General features: G+C 41.9%; 1 protein-coding gene across 1 annotated transcript in view; it reads right to left on the bottom strand.

Annotated features, from left to right (window-relative positions):
- Positions 1-18,097, bottom strand: part of abtb2b (ankyrin repeat and BTB (POZ) domain containing 2b) — a 42,985-nt gene that overhangs the window by 11,932 nt on the left and 12,956 nt on the right. The window contains exons 2-3 of the mRNA XM_010732735.3: positions 4,005-4,154; positions 410-620 (exon numbers count right to left, since the gene is read on the bottom strand). Of these exons, the coding sequence (XP_010731037.2) occupies positions 410-620; positions 4,005-4,154 (361 nt within the window). The remainder of the gene's footprint in view (positions 1-409; positions 621-4,004; positions 4,155-18,097) is intronic.

Here is an 18,097-nt window from a genome sequence, read left to right as displayed (position 1 = left end):
CTTCAATGACCAGAGGGCAATGGGATTAGGAATGGCTGAGAAAGAAAGGTGGTCTGTGAAAAAGATGTTCACTTGATTAGAACCTACTTGTTAATTTCTGAGGGTAGAGGTTGTGTGTATTTGAGTTTGTGTATTTGCAATGGCTAGAGTGCTGGCATTAATCACATTTCTCTCAACCCGATGAACCAAATCAAATCCTTTCTAATCACAGATGTAATCAGGAAAACAAAACAAAGCATACAGTGTATGAAAGGAGAAGGAAGAATAGCACTAAACTAAATTAATGTGGGTGGATCCGAAACCAAACTGGAAAAAAACACCATTGTCTGAGATTAGATCTGTTATTTCACTGACTGCTGACTTTGGAGAGCATCTAAAACGCTCTTGTCCGGTCATGCATGATTCCTACCTCTCTTTGCTAAGTGCCATGCGTGGAGGATCTAAGTTGGGATTCTCCATGGACTCCATTTGTGGGCAACGCAGGAAGTAGTAAAGGGTGTGGAGGGCGTCCGGTGACCAGGACACCGGCTGCTGGGGACGGGCGTGGCGAGCTGGGCTCAATCCTGGGCGCACGGAGCTCAGGCGCTGCATGTGGTGCATAGCACGGGACACCAAGTCACCTGGAACAAAGGAGATATGAGAAAGGTCGGAGTTAGATGATTGAGCAGATATTTGTTCTACTAAACACATGCAGCTGGTTCATTTCATTTGGTGAATTACTAATACAGAATGAAAGACCACTGCAGTGGTCTGTGGGTCCAAGTTGTAGATTAAAAAAATAAAACTATAACAAGAGTTCTCAGTTCTCTATATAAACCCCGTGGGCTCCAACTGAATTTCCCCTTTTCCTAAACCACTTAAATTCTACCTTCCTTTACTCATTATTTACTCTCCTTCCATGTCTCTTGTGGTATTTGCCATGAGCTCTGTCATTATCAGTGAGCAGAGCCAGACAGCCAGTCTAAATAGCCATTCATCTTTAATCACCGAAGTAGTTAATGAGCTAACAGACAGTTGATCACACGCTCAAATGAACTGTTCAGCTCTTTCTGTATTGATGTGTTTTAATCACTGCACTCAACCTGTGAAGGTGCCAGTCAGATGATAAAAAGCAAGGTTTGAAATCTGTGCTTACAGCTTAAGTTGAAAATGTCTGTGTGGAGATAAAGACATAAGAAATATGTAACTTATCAAAGGATTGGAGATAAAGACATAAGAAATATGTAACTTATCAAAGGATTCATTCACCCACGTTGTGACCTAAGAGGACAATTATGTGCAGTTGGTTCAAGACCAGTTCAGCTTATTGCATTAGTATATATATGAAACTCTATTAACCCAAACCGATACAAAGAGATAGAACAGAATAAAAAAAAGGGGGTGCGGGCTGCAAGAAGTCAAGCTTGTAGATAAAATCTTAGTGTAAGACCATGTATTTCATAGCATAGTATAGTGGGGTGAAAAAAAATATCAGGGGATGTAGAGGAGGGGCAGAACAGGAGGGAAGTCAGGTTGAACTTGGGATCATGCAACGCTCATTTAGCATAATTACCCCTTGGGTTAATTTCTAACCAGATTACGGTGAGTGGGAGGGTGCAAGGGGGGGGCATGGCTAGGAAGTTCAGCATTGTGAGTGTGTATGTGTGTGTCTATATTAAGGGGTTTGGGGTACTTCGAGGGGGGTTAGATTGAAGTGGCCTTCCCAAAACAGACCCTACTTCAAGCTGAATGGCCTCCTTTGTGTTGTCCACCACCAGCAGTCTCACCAGGAGGTCTCATAGGAATTCTTGCCCAAGATGGAGAGCCTCTCCATGGCTTTGCAGCCCATATTGTGCCCTGAGGCTAAGTTCCAGGGGTCAGAAGGATATGAAAAGCTTCATTCTTAGATCACATATTATATCGGAGTCGTTGAGGAAGCTGGGAAAGCTAATAAACTGTGCCATGACTGCATTTTAAATATATATTGACAAAATGTGCCACTAAGGTCAAACCTGCAAGATAATGAAAATTTTCAAAGAATAAGATGATTTGAAAATGTTCAATATACTGTCAGCCAATTCAACACTGGACTCTCTTTGACGCCAGTTTGACAATTAGCTTTACAGGCTTCAGCAAAGACCTCACTTTATTTGGATTAGTCCAATCCTGATCCTTAATATTTCCCTTAGTTAACAGGATGGTCGCACACTCATAGTTTCCCATAGCTGGTGAAGACCACCACAAGCATTCAAACGTGTCTGAAGACAACTTTCAGAGCCAGTCTATTGCTTATACTATATAACCAACAATTTTAGACATTTCGTCGAAATGTCCAGTATCCTGCCATCCATTATCCATCATGTTTATGCATGCTGTGTGTTCGTGTGCCTGTCCAAGTCCAGTCTGGAGATCCAGCAGGACTGGGCAGCTTAGTACAGATGCTCCTGTGTCTACCCGGTCTCTTGGGCTCAGATCAGACAAGTGCCAAGCTCTCTGTGTTTTTGTTGTGTGTATGCGTATCGGTGTGTGTATGTGTATGTGTTTATAGGCGTGAATGAGTCTGAAGGATGCCAGCCCTGCCCAGAACAGCCCAGCTTCACACCACCAGAGAGATGTGGCACAAAGAGACCAGTGAGCAAGTGAGAGAAAGAGTGTGTCTGTGTTTGAGAGTGTGTGCACACTTTCTTAATGCCTCACTAGCAGCGGTGGTGTATGAACGTGGCCTTGTGCAAGTGGAACAAATGGCAGAGTGTTAGCTCATTTGGAGACGGAAACTTATCCCGGCTCTCACCAACACTAATCTCCATCCCTCCTCCCCTCTCCCTGCCCTGACAACCTCACTCTTCACCTCTCTACCTTTCCATCATTACCCCTGACCATCCCCCCAGCCTGCACACATCTCAGCGCTGCTTTAACCACTACGTACTCCATCCTTAAACTTAATCCCTACCTTTCTAACCTCCACCCTATGCACCGCCTTCACTCCAGTCTCTTTCCCACTTTTTAATGACCTGATTCCAGCTCTCAATCATCTGCCAGCTCTATCACAGCCTCCAGCAAAAGCCAACCGTATGTACAGTAGAGTACATTATAACAGTGTGTGTCTGCATGCCTCTCTGTTTACCAGCCATCATACACATGAAAGATGAACATCTAGATCTGGCAATATCATGCTATCATACAAACTCCTCATTCAAAGCTAGACAGAAAAAGACACTTTTTAAAAAAAGAAAAAGACATTTTAATAACTTAAACTTGAACAGAGATGCAATTGGAGCCTCTCTAAAATATAAAATAAAGACACTATTGTGTCCATATACCAAATAAAATATATCTACAGTCAGACAAATTATAACCCAAAGTTTCTCTAAAAACATCTGTCTGTCTAAGTAATCATGTCGTTATCCGGGGGAGATGAGAAGGAGGACCAGCTTTATTTTGACTGACAAAACAGAGGAAATCCAGGCTACAAGGGGCGGATACACAACTTTATAGCAAACAGAATAAAGTCTGAGTCCAAGTTTTTTTCCCACGTTGACTAACTTGACTGGGGAAGAAAAGATTCAGAACACCAGTTTGTTGAGATGCTACACGCTACCAAGCAAAACAGAGGCAATATAAAATCAAAGGAATTATCACTTCACTCCCTAGAGGTCTATGTGTAGATAAACTATTGCACTACTTATTTTTAGAAGAGTGCGCATTAGACATGAGACGAGACTTGTCACAGAGAAGTGATAAAAAAGTTAGCCGCTTAGGACTTGTCTGAATTAACAGCCTTTTGGAGGAATAAAGGTTTCCTGTCTACCGAAGCCTGTCGATAATGTGAGGATAACAAGGTGTCCAGAATATTGTCAAAAAAGACAATTAATTTAACATTTCTGGGAATGTTAATAACAAGAATGTTTTGTGGCTTTAATACTGTTAAAAAAACTCCAGAGAATTTCAAAGATTAAACATGTAATGTGAAAGAAATCTGCTAATATTCAGGAACACACACACTATTCTGGACTATGCATACTCACTAAGTTCGGAGATGCTGCCCACACATGTAGCCAGCAGGGACTGTTCCAGGGTCCTCAGTTCCAGCTGGGCATAGGCATCCTCCCTGCTGTCCACAGACGTCTGCTGGTTCTCTGTGTAGGGACTGAAATGGGCTGGGAGAGACAAAACACCTACAAAGACAAAAATAGAGAGAGAATGGCATTTATAATTGAAATAAGTTTGCGAGAAATGCAAACAAGCCTCTATAACTTCTGCAACCATCGATCCACACTGCTTCCACAGAAGTCCCCAAACAATTACTGGTGGTATTTACATATTGTTTAAATAATCCTGGTAACATGTAACCCCCCACCGCTGAGGGCAACTAAACACACAAGGGAACATGAGCCTTGTTCTCAACACATTCAGGAAAATAAACAGAGCACACGGTGACATCAGGCTAATACAAACCAAACAAACAGGCCTCATAGACATGAAATACTAATCCTGACTATGATCAGATGAATAATTAATTTCCCTTCAAATCATTACTGTACTTCCTTGATGAAGCAGACTCGTCTTATCCGCAGATATTTTGCAGAAGTCTGAAGAAATAAGTGGAATAAGGATGGTTACAGTTGATACGTGATATTTAAAACTGATATGACTACAGTAGAGTAAGATAAAAATTTGGTATGTGGTTCAAATTTAGGATGTCATCAATCAACATAGTAATGAAGGAGGTCAAAGACCGACAGCATCCCAGGACTGCTGCTCTGATGTTTTTAACACTAACCATCCCTCACACATGAAGAGGTCGTAAGGATGACTTTAAGTCTTTGTTCTGGATGAGAAGACCTCATGTTTGATGCACTAAATGTAAATACATTAAAAAGACTAATAAAGTGAAGTATGATTTCATGGTTGACTAGCAGGGTGAAATCAGTAACTGAATTTTTCTGTGCAGGGTCCTCCATCTACTCCATCTACTATCATATCTTCTGGTGTAATCAGGGTCAATCTTAGACACGTGTGGTATTTCCTCTTCCAGTGGACCCTCTTGAGACCCAGTCAGCCCAACCCAGCCATCTCTGACGAACTGGATGAGTAACATTAAGAAGAACGAAGAGAAAACACTGATTTATTTTTATGTCAAATAAAAATAAAATAAAAAAACTGTCACAATCTGTCAAAGGAGATAAGTTCAGATAAATTATGATAGGTAACACGCGGTTTGCTCTTTTATTTTTCATGACAGCCGGTTGTCAGACTAATTGCTGGTGAGGAGATAACATCTTTCTTACATAACTCAAAGATGTCATCTTGTGTTTTTAGCTGCTGTAAACCGATTGTGATTGTTGGATAAAAATGGTAAGAAGTAAATATGAGAACACCGAATCCTGTTTTCCGCCTCTTTGTACCTCTCTGCTGGATGTGCAGCTAGTCGATCTGGCTGAACACGGTTAGCTGCCCAATGGTTAACCTTTATTTTGGCTTCAGAATCAAAAGGTGAGCTCTCTGCCAGGCCAGAGGGAAATGAGTGGGAGATAGAAAAGAGAAATGGAAAGCGGAAAGATGATCAGTGCAGGTTTCTGATTTATTGAGAATGCCTGAGGAAAAAATCCCTCTCTCCCTCTTCCTACTCTCCCAAAAGGGAAAAGATGGGCTACCATCCCTAAAATGACATTCCCATGTGCTTCCGGCAAGCGTTGTGCTCTCATTGGAATCTGAGAGGGATGCTGAAGAGAAAAAACACTTTTGTGTGTTAGAAAACATTCCCATCATCTTACTTTGAAGTATCTTCTTCTCAGCACCCCATGACACGAGACTGAACTTCAAAAGGTAATGAGCACACTGAACTTTGGAGGGTCAGGGGCAGAATATTTTAAAACTATTGGTTAACCAATAAGCCTTTTTTTATAGAATATACTTGTCCTCTCTTCAAACCTCGTTCTGCATTGTAAACTGTCTGAGATATGGCTTAATGTGCTCAAATTAAACATATGCTGTGCCCAAAGCTGGAACTAATTTTTAAGTCTTGCCCAGACTACCCTTAAAACCAGGGTGATGTATCTGAATGTTATTGTTATGTTATAATGAATGCATTATGTGAAGCACTGCATATTGCCTCAGTTTATGTAATCAACTATGTAGATAAACTTGCCTTTATGTTTCAGTCACCGGCCTTACATGGAAACGATTTATTATTATGGGCGTCTAGTTTTTATCTGACATAAGTATCAGCTGTGATATGTTGTTCGCAAACAAGCTGTGGACAGTAAATATACTGCCTTATTGCAAAGTGTGATGGATATACAGCATGTTGCAGTCTGAACTGGTTAGCATGGTTTGTTCATTTCATACTAAAGGGTTTATGTTCCATAGTAAGGGCTCTATCTAAGTCAGTTGAGAGGTGTGTAAACATGGTATGTTGACTTCCTTAAAAAATAAAGCCAAGCAGAGAAAGAGAAAGTCACTTCAGTCTAGAGTAAAGTTCAAAACATATTGATATAATTAAAGATATGTCCAATCCAGCAGAGTTATGCTGCCGAAGGGACTCTAGTCTCACACAAAATACTTTCATACTCTCTCTGTGTCGCTCTCGTACTTTCTCTGCACCATCTGACTTGTATAATATGTGCTGACTCTCCTTTCCAACACAATGGAAATGGCTGCCTCTAGCAGAGTACCACTACTACAAAGAACCTGCACAGCAGACAACCAAACCGTACACAAGCTTCAACACATCCCTGTTCACTCACACAAGCACAAGCACAACCATACCCATACCCTCATGTTGTGCATATAAAGTACGTTTTCACTCTTTGATGTGTCACTTCAGGAATTTTGGTAATTATGATAAGGGCTTTGCTTTTCCAGCTTGTTAAATATTCCTTAAAATGACATATAAGCATGCAAAAGCGTGGGTGAGGCATTTGGGGCCTCTAACATTTTTACCAGGTGTGAATCTTTTTTCCCCATTATTCTCAAAAGGCATTGGACTATCTATTCATAGAGAAATGGAGAAGTTTCACACATTATTGTGTTAACATTCTCAAGTTCTGCCTTGTCCTGTATACACCACCATGTTTAATGGCCACCATAACTACACTGGCCTCCATGACAGAGTAGTAGGCGTTGTAGTAGGCTGCATGACATGTAATGTGAATACCTCTCTCTCAGAAATGGCTCGATTCCAGTTTATGTCAGACTGCCTCCTGAGGTGTAAGAGCCATTCTCTGAGATTCTGTCTCATTAGTGTGGGTGAGGCTGTGTGAAAAAAAAAATGTGTCTGCTCGGCGGGTGTGCCTGCAAGACTGTGTCCATGGGAGTGAGCAACGGTGGGGAGATTAACATAGTTATTCTGACTCCTTGCAGTGTGATTCACCAAGAGCGTCACATTGACGTAATTCCAGTCCTCCAACTCTATTTACATCAAATATATATAAGGGTTCAAAACAAAAACCTAATAATACCTGGAGGACTAATTAAACCTGTGTAGTGAACAGTGCAGAATGCATTTAGCAACTGTTAAAGCACAGCTCTGTTTCTTTGCTTTTAAAATGAGCCACTTAAGAACTATTCTTGGAGAACGTTAGAAGGTGAATTTCCAGCTCAAATAAAACATTTCAAACAGTCACTAATTTGATGTATCCTGAAGTTTCTGGTCATTACTTCTATACTTAGCTTCCTCAAAATAGACATGTCTTCAACAGAAGCGACATCCTTGGAAATGTTAATGTAGTTTCAATTGATTCTGCCATATTCTTTCAAAGCTGTGGCACATATTCGCATACCACCACACGCTCAGTAGTTCCCACAGTCCCACCCCGCTGCTTGCCTCACCGCTGAACCCCAGCCTGCGTCATTTAGGCCTGATGTAGGTCCACAAGACAACCAGGGCCTGTCCCCACCATCACCACTAATATCATGAGCACCAGCAGCTTCAGCACTACATGCATCATTTGCTGCTGGCACTGGGAGAGGCTGAAGGCAAGACAGAGAGGAAGGGATGAGAGTAGAAACTGAGGGGAGGAGAGCGACTGAGGGTTGCAGAGCTTTGGTGGGAGACGAATGAGTCATGCAGAGGAGGGACTGGAGGAGGGACTAGAGGGGGGGACAGGAATATTTGAGACTGTGAAAAGGGTGAGGCAGGGGAAGACAAGTGGCACAAGGGATTCATTCTTTTGCGGCCATTATGGTTCCATTTCTGAGGTTGACCCTGCAAATGTCATGTGGGAATCCCAGCTACAAATCACAGCTGAAACTTACCACAAAGCCTGTGCCAGCCCCCAGCCCATCCAAACTATCTCTCAAAACCATTACAGCTCCTCCCAGCCCAGCCAAGCTATCACTCATGATGATGTTGAACATACAGCCGCAACACGGTCACTCACAATTAGGTATTTCATGAGTCATATCACATTAATAGCATTGCTGTCAAAGCAAATTTCAACATTTAAATTTCAACCTATTAACAGAAAAACATAAGAACTTTTAACTAAGACGTGCAAGTAGAATGTGCCAGAAAAAATAGTTTGAGTTGAGCTAATGGAAATGAACACAACATAGCCTTTCCCACATGCCTTGATTCTCATTCTTTGTTGCTCTTGTGATATCTAGTGTTATCTATCAATGTCACAATTTGTCCTACTTGATTCTAAGTGTGTTGTTTTGCACACAAGCTTAGTAACAGTGGTTGAAAATGTCCAGAGCTTGGAGGACATTACTGCTATTTGGAAGATATTTGGCTTTCACCTTCAATAGCGGGCCAGAAAAAACAAACTCTAAATTCTGTGACCATGGCAAAACCACATGCTGTAAATCAACTTTGGATTGAATTCCTAATTTTGAATCTGCTTAGAACACACTGTTCACTATGCCAAGCTTCTGTGAGTAAATAACATTTTTACTGCTTATTACTTATTTTTATTAGTCACTTAAGTCACTTGTTTGACAGAAGAAAATGACAGTCTGGTGAAAACTGTGACTGCTAGGTTGTACAAAAACCAGCATGGAACAATAAACAGTTTAAAGGATCCAGACCTTGACGTTTTCTTTGTGTGTTGCCATATTCTGTCACAGCTCTCAGCTCTGATGAAAGCACATTCCTGGACCATAATTGGTCTCTGTGTGTTGATTTGTTTTGTCTACCATAGAGAGAGTGTGTGAAAGACAGAAGGACATGATCAGCTTTGCTCCTGCTGGGTATGCTCACAGTAAGCGGATAGAAAAACTCAACTACCACTGCACGCACACAAACACACACACACAGAAGTGACCACCTGCCTTGCCTCTTTTAACAGCCTCTTCATTCATTACAGGGTGGATAGATCATGGTGTCAAGGAAAGGGGGCTTCAAAGGCACTTCCCCTGGCCCAGAAAGGAGCTCTGATTCTGGGCCAGGAGGCTATATGCTTGTCCCTGTGTGGAGACTGGAGACACCAGACACACAATAGTACAGTGTTTGACAGGGCTGTTGACTGGGTGTGTGTACAGCTCCCACAGTCTGCTGATCTCTTCTGTCTTCCACACAACAAAAGACACACACATGCTCGTACTTCATTTCATGTCAGTGGAATCCATAGGCCAGATGTGATCCTTCACTCAGTGCCCTGGACTCTTGTTTTCCGCACTTAAAAGCTCTAAAACACCTGTTTTTTCACACATCTAACCTCAGCCACACACTCCCCATTCACTGTTTTTTAGAGACTGTGTGCCACACACAGGTCTTTTATAGGCGGCATTGAGTATGATTTCTGAGAGAATAACATTGGGATTGATGATGAATGAGCTTTATTGTACGTGTGTCTGTGGAACCAGCTAGGCTTTGTTCATCTGACTGTAGAGTTTAAGGTTAAAAATATCCATGCTTTTGCTTGCTCTGGTGGACTCTCATCACGTTCCTTATCTAAACAAAATTCAAGTGGGACAGAGGGCCATTTAGAAACTTCAAGTGGTCTATTAGTGTTTGGACTAAAAATAATTTCATTTGACAAGTTAGCATATAAGCATGTCTTTCAAAATACAAACTACCTATGTTGATTTGGGGGCGCACAGAGAAGCATTCATAAGCTGAGCTGCTTGCAGTACACTTGACTTTTCACTGGAATATTTGTGCAACGGGTTCGAGATGTTTCAGATTTAAAATGGCATCCAAGTTATGGACTTCACTCACACACACACACATGCCTGTCAGAGCCTGATAAATCAGAGACCATGATAGACAAGTGAAGTGGGGTCTGGTCGATGTCCCCTGACACCTCTGGTGACCCCTGGCTGCAAAGGGTCACGGGTCAGATGTGTCGCTCAGCTGGGGCTAAAAGAGGAAGTGACCTTATCAGCTGTGTAAAAGCGGGCTTCCCTAAGTCAGTGAGTCAGAACACCCACACACTCATTAATCACTGCAAGATGGAAAGAGAGGAAAGTTCCTATATTTGGTGAATTTGAAACAACCATATTTAGTGCCTGATCTCCTGCTGCTGTTAAGCTTTTTGGCTTGTAAATAAGTGTTCTAGGAAGCAAAGAACCTTAAAGAAGGTTAAAACTAAGATTTTAAAGTGTGGAATTTAATTCCTGCCCACTGGCTGAAAGTACGTTTTTACCTGTCCACTGTTAGAAGTTTGCCCAAAATCTCAGAGTGCAAATCTGAATCACCACATGGGGTATGCTGAATCTTCAAAAGGAGCTGTGCGTGCTATCCGTTTCTGTTCAGAAACTGTGTAATGGAGGTTTTTGTAACACTGTTAATATTACACTGCAAACCATGAGCCACTGGTGTGCCCTTACAGAAAACCTGCAAGATGGCTAAAACATTTAATATCACTTCAAATGGTCTAAAGTAAATCTGAGGCAAACTCAAATGCAAATTGAAAACGATGTCTTTTCTCAAGTGTTTGTTTGGTCGCTCATCAACAAGCTAAGGTGCGGGACAAAATGTGTGCCCATGTTTCTACTTAAGGTCAGATAAGAGAGTTTAGTTTAGGAAAGCTAATGTGGTTTTTGTTTAAAGTCTGTGGCTCGTGTAGCTGTTGTCTGACACAGTGTGACCATCTGCTCTGCCTTGGATAGAACGCTGACACCACTGCTTTATGCGAGATTTGATGTATCAACACATGGTCTCCATCTATGTAGACAAATACTGAAACAGTATTCCATTAAATTACTGCACAACTAGAGGATGAACTGTATTGAAACTATTGTGTGTTGACTAATACACCCCCACACACACACACACACACACGAATTAGGAGTGGTAGGATTCAAGATGGCTTTGGTTTCCCACAGCCCTGAAAAATATCGCTATAAGCTCCTCTACACGACTAACCCTAATCCTAAACATGACTTCAGCTCTCTCCCCCTTCTCCCCTCTCCTTCTTTACTCTCCCTCTTTCTCTCTCTAATCATGTTTTATATTTTACATTCCAGGCCAACTGTGGTGCCTGTGGCTATCTAGTCTCATTCAACATTCCCCATTTCCATATGTGACGCCACTTCACTTAGTGTGCAGCAGAGGGACAGTATAGCTGGGTTTTATATTGTATAGTATTGGGCCTGTACTGTACATAGAGGCTGGTTTTGTTTTTTCTATGACACACAGGACAGCGGATATTACACACATGCAGAGCAATAACACATCCACATAAACGTCTAACCTCAAACCCTCCCCCTCATAATGAAATCCACCATTGAGATGATGTCACCATCCAAAACACTGCCAGGAGGTGAAGTGTTTGACAAATAAAAAGTCAGAATGTAATGGTGGCAATACATGCACTCATTTTTAAATGTAATCAGCTCGATCAGCTCACTATGACTACACTTAAGACTGGACGTTACTGGCTGGAACAGATCAAGGACTGGCGGTTTTATTTGCCCATTTTAAAAAGAAACAGTTAACCTCCGTTTTAGGAACAAGCTGCCCTCTATTCGCTTTCCCGACAAATAACACTATGGGCAGCAGGCTGGGCAAAGAGGCACAAAGTGTGTATCTGAGTGTGTGTTTGCACTAATTGCTCCCATTCTGTCTGTGTGATCAGCTCATTTTCTCTCAGCTGGACCCTCGAGAGAGCGAGAACAGAGAGCCAGTCAGTTTGGATGGCAGACAACACGTTCATTGAGAAAAGGCACACAGTACTCAAGACTGAGCTGGAGGTTCATATTCTTTTCAAAAGAGGAAACTCCAGTAAAGTTTCACTGGCCAGTTGGCTGTGTGGATCTCTCACTTTTCTAAGTGTACCAGAAACCTTTCTGACTTTCTGAGGGTGTGCTGTGATGGATGTTTAAAGTCACTTACCACCAAATAAACATGAACTCTTGTTATTCGGTGGTGGCCAGATGTTAAGTTGTTGCATTATGAAACTGAATAGTTTCGGGCTTGAACTTATAAACAGTGTGACTCTCAGGACATTTCAAAAAGGGAAGTTAATTAACAACAAAAACTGGGCAAGAGCTAAACATGTATGAAGCCTGAAGATTTGAAAGTGTGGGTTGTTTTACGCTGGCAGGTCCAAGTTGCACCCTCAGTTTTGGCAGTTTGTATCCGTTTCATACAAACCAGGTAAGAGAAGCCTTAAATGCATTTAGTTTAACATGTAAGTGAGTTCCTGACAGACCTGACTGGTTACAGGCTGCATTTGTCTCATGCTTTCTATTTGTCACTAGTAGACGCTCACACTTTTAAATTTAACATTCAGATCAAGACTGAAATAACCTCAGCACTAGACACTTCTGTGTCACACAGACGCATGTGACACCGTTTCATTATCACTTTAACCCCTGCCTGAATCCATAAAAAGCACATTTTATGACTCACTCATTATTTATTAGATTGAGCTTTTAACTCTATTTATAGCTATATTTCTCCTAATTCCTCTCTGACGCACCAACATTCACACATTAGACCAGACATTAATTAACACACTTAGAGAGTGCCATGCTGTGCCTTTCCCTTCAGTGATGTCCGCAGACAGTCAGAGGTACTTCACTTTCAAAGGCTCCAGAAGATAAATTAACAGCAGCAAATCCAGCCAAACATATATGTTCAGATATAAACTTGTCCTGCTGTAGCATGGTTCTCACACTCCAACAAGCCGTTTTGATACAGAGACTAAGGACTTTGACGTTTCAAAGAACTGGATCCAAATTCCCCCTTATAAATCTAAAGCAGCTTTCTGCTGATTAACATTCCGTGTTCAGCAGGGTAGAGAGCAAAATCATGACGCAGAACGGAGTGAGTTAAAAGGGGGGGAAAACAAGGGTTTTGGGGGGGGGTTGGTGGACGGATTATGATTAGGACTGGAGGTTCACTCACTCTTTCAATCACTCCTTTCCTCCTTTCTCCTACTCTCCCAAACTAAATCTTTGGACTGGGTCCCACAGTAGAGTGGAAAAGAAGCTCAGGAAAGGAAAGGCAAACCACTTTCTGGGCAGCCACGGATTTTTATTCACTCACACAGACATACAAGTGTGTTCTACAGTACTGTATGTTTGTGTGTGCTGCAATGTGTGGCCCGTACTTGCATCAACTACAGACTATGGTACCACAACTTAAAAATGCTCTGGTTTGAGGGAAAGCCAAACATGCAAAAATGTACTTAAAGTCAGTGTAAAGGAGATTTCTTTCAAAATACATTAAATATGTTGGAAAATTGTTGCTGAAAACATGAAAAGACTTTGAATGATATATTACTGAAATGTGGATTTAGAGGTTAAAACAGTTTTTCACCAGTTTTCAATCCAGGATTTTTTGGGCGGTCCTAAAGGGTGGTTCGATGACACACTGGGGCCACCCTGAGCATACCCCTGCACCCCATAGCAGAGAGACAGAGATGAATTCATTTCGCATTAGTAGTGTATTTCAAAGTTAGTTGTGTCATTTTCTGAACTCATCTGACACGTTTCAGTCGCTTCAAAATTGCTGTTTGACTACTCTCACGAGTGGGTGTGGCTTCACCGCCTCTAGCCTCAAGCCTCAAGCCTCTACAGTCCTGGGACTGAGAATACTGCTAATTTTTACCTGATTTTGACACCTTGTCGATATTTGTAATCATTCAAAATTTCTTTGGTCTGACAAAGTCAGAACACATTTATTCTTACTTTACACAGACTTCAAGTAAATTTGAAAGTCTCACAAATTGAACTTGCTTGAGTAAATACGCAAAGTTACTTTCCATTACTGACTACAAACATTTAAATGATTAAAACCTGCAGTTCCGGTTCATTAAACAAGGGAGGCTACTTCTATAGACTGAAAAAATATTTGAAGAGTGTTGTTGCCAGCCACCCACAGGCTCATCCTACCCCATTATAACACACCATTGATAAGAGAAAGTGGATGAGTATGCATTATTTGATGGGCGTCACAATTTAGCAGCATTTTACAGCAGCGAACAGAGCTTTGTTAAAAAGGCCCACGGTTCTTTAGTCTGCAGTAATGAGGAGGGCTGGTCCATTCACATCTGCCTCTCTCTACCTTTGTCCATGCCATTGTTGACAACAACTGTCCCCACTGTGACAGACAGAAGAGAGGTGAGAGTTCGATGCTGGGAGGGGATGCATATCATAACACTGGGTGGTTAGAGTAGGACAGAGCACCTAATACAATTAGTCAGGAAATCAATGCCACTGTTAGAACATGTGTAAGAGTGACATACTGGCCATAAATCAGTGGACCACCCAACCTCAGACACACATGATGACATTCATGCCCTGTGCAGTCTGACTATATGCACGTATTCAACACAATCAAATAATGGTATGTGCCATAGAGGTGTCATCAAAAGCACTAATCATGTGGCCGTTTATCAGACAACATAGCTCAGCTAGAAGCTCTAAATATTCAGTGTGTCCGTGTGACCTGGGTGTGACAGGGACCTGCAGGGCGTGTCAGGGTGTCCACCTCTTTAGCAGCAGGCAGTAAACTACCTTAAACCAGACCAGTCACCTCATTCAACCAGCTATATGACCCAGCTGACACCCTAAGGGGGTTTATAGCTCACCCTCTGACCCTCACACACACCATGTACACACCCCTCACACACACTGAACACAGAGGGAGTGTCCACACCTCAAAAGGAGCCAGCTAAAAAGGACTATCCTCTTATGCAATTATGTCACCTTCTGACCACGAATCTTCACACACACACAAAGCATTTACATCAACACAAAGTCACACACTCACACTTATGCCACCCTATCCATGAGCAAATAAGTGCCCATGTGGTGGGACACACTAAAAGTTAAACAAAGCCTTATTGTGTCGACGTCATCATTACAGACATTTATATGGGTGTCCTGAAACCCACAAAATGTTTGATGGACAAATTTTCTGTTTTTCTTCCCAAAAAAAAACAAAAAACAAACAAACAAACAAAACAATTATTTATTTCATTATAGGTTTCCATAAATAAATAACCTATAATGAAACAATCTAAGAAGAGTAGATCAGTCTTTGGTTGAACCTTTAATGGGGTAGACATTCTGTCTGCAATACATAGCATACATACTTCCAGTGAAAGGACATTCAACTGACGGTTAAGGAAACATCTATATTGTCTCTCTGTGTTTGGACTGATAAAATGATCACTCTTTCCACTTCCTACGGAAAAATTATAAAATAAGTGATACAATTAATGACTTAAATGAGAAACAAAAAGAAGAAGAACTAACACTTGACACATCAGGGCCAAGTGCCAATTATGAATGCACTCAGGGGTTTTTTTTAATGGCTCAGGTTAGAAAAATAAGGAATGAAGTTCCAGTTGTTGCTGCCTCAATGCACACATAATCAACCTCTGAGTATGTATCCTCTACTTTAGTGTGTTCAGACCTGAGCTGGACACATTATGTTCAGTTTCAAAGTTCAAGAGGCGAGTCTTTTATAGCTCTACCCATCAACCTGAGTCATCACTACTGTAATGCCATTGTCATTCAAACACAAAGCTAACAGTGTAACAACTCCAATGCAAACATCTCACATACCACGTGTGATATTTGTTTGCTCCTTCTTCTCTGCGGGGGTCACCTGCTCACACATTCCTCAGCCCAAACACGGCAGCAACACAAACAAAATTGTGGGAGGTGTGTGTGTGGGTGTGTGTGTGTGTGTGTGTGTGTGTGTGTGTGCATATGTACAAGGGGTGGTGTTTGTTGCTGTGCGTGTTCCCAGCTGTTGCCTTTGCAGGTGCTGCAGAAGAGCTTGACTCAGTGTGTGTCATTGAAATACTTTATAAGGTCATCTTAAACAACTTCAGACAGGTTTAATCTGTGTAGTCTGTTTTAATGTGTCTGCCCGTGTGTTGTTGTGCCTCTCGATGTGTGCATATATATGTGTGTGTGTGTGTGTGTGTTATGCAGGTCATAAGAGACTACTGTTCCATGGGTCTCTGTGGACCACCCACTGAAGCCCTCTCTTCTACGCAGCAGATGGAAAAAGAAAGACAAGGATCGCAGATGAGAGGAGATATCACCTCAAGAGAGACTGTTGTTCCTCTCAATATCCTCCATATTTCTTCCAACTATAAAACCAAAGCACTTTAACAAACAGAGCACTTTAAGAAGTGCAAGCAATGTCAAAGCCAAAGGCCATTTGCCTTTTAACTGCTTAGGAAGCTTGGTAATTCTCATGAGTGTGTGTGTGTGTGTGTGTGTGTGTGTGTGTTAATGCACTTCTTCCTGAGTATCACAGAAGACCCGGTCAATTCGCTTCAACTGACGTTCCCACAATGCTTCCCAAGCCACAATGGCTAAATAATAGCTCACAGACTTTAAGCCTTTCCTAATACACCAACACACAAACTCACACCCTGGCACACTCACATATGAATTTTAGACTGGCCACATTGTATATTAGCAACTACGCCCTTTACAAAAATTAATAAAACCTAGCTTGGCAGAAAAAAAAAAATCGATAAATCAGGGACAACGCACATTTTTTGAGTGAGATTGTATTACAATGTGAACAGAATCGGGGAGAATCAGAGACTCTGGAAAAGTTTCCACATTGTTGTATATGGTCAACCCACTCAGACTAATATGTGCTGAGTGTCAGGCTCTAACCACCATGGGCATTGTTAGTAAATCATGACTAGTGAGAGGTGCTAGCCACATCCTGACCACACACACTAAAACACACAAACCCCTCTACCCTTCCCAGAGAGAGGCGAGACTGCCAAGCAGACACCCTTTAAAAGGAGTGGGTGTGCATGGGTGTGTGAATGTTTTAGAGGAATGTTTGTGTGCAACAGATTGGGGGAGAGGACTATTCTTGCACATGCTCACATAACTCCTGTGAAAACAGAGGACTTGAGTGACAAATCTGTTTTCATTCTCCTTTTCCCACTGTAGGGTCTGTCTGGGTGTAATGGTGATGGCTGAGCATGTGTGCGGGCCCTGCTGATCTCCATCAACCACCCCCGTCTTTTGCATTATGTACCATGTCTGACAGGTTTTCACATGAGAAAATCTCTTTTTTTTCTCCTGCCCAATCATTTGCCTTTTTAAAATTGTTGCTTCAACTTTTAGTTCATGTACTTCCTGTCCATTTCTAATATAAACAGCAGCCCCTGCTTTGCCCGCTCGGGAAACCCCATGACCACAAATGGCTAGACAGACAGAAGGAGAGGCTCGTGGGATATTTCATTCAACTCTTTGCCAAGTGTTCAGAGTTGGGTTTTGGACTACCCAAAGCCTTAAGCTAGGAACACACACACACATACACACAGAGTTTTCCCTACCCTAAGACAACTCCCATTCTCCAGTTTCAGCCCGTGAAGTCTCAGAAGGGATTACAAAAACTGCAGGGTGATAATTAGCTATGTTTTACCTTTTGCCTCTTGAGGGAAACATGGGAAGAAAATAACACACACCATAATAAGGATGGGAAGGATCTGGGGAGAGCTTGTGAAAAGAGGCAATTCTGCATGTAGGCAGTGATGGCATTTAAGTAGCAAATGGGTAAAAAAGAAGACCTTAATTCTCCTGCCGAAAGCCAGAGTGAACAATTTGATACCCAGAGATTACCGTGCATTTAAAAAAAAATCAAACCTCAGCCTCCTGGTGTGTGTGTGTGTGTGTGTGTGTGTGTGTGTGTGTGTGTGTGTGTGTGTGTGTGGATTTAATGATGCCTTCCCCA

The sequence above is a fragment of the Larimichthys crocea genome, chromosome XXI (assembly GCF_000972845.2).
Source record: "Larimichthys crocea isolate SSNF chromosome XXI, L_crocea_2.0, whole genome shotgun sequence".
In the NCBI taxonomy this organism is placed as follows: Eukaryota; Metazoa; Chordata; class Actinopteri; family Sciaenidae; genus Larimichthys; species Larimichthys crocea.
This window is presented reverse-complemented; position numbering and strand designations above follow the sequence as displayed.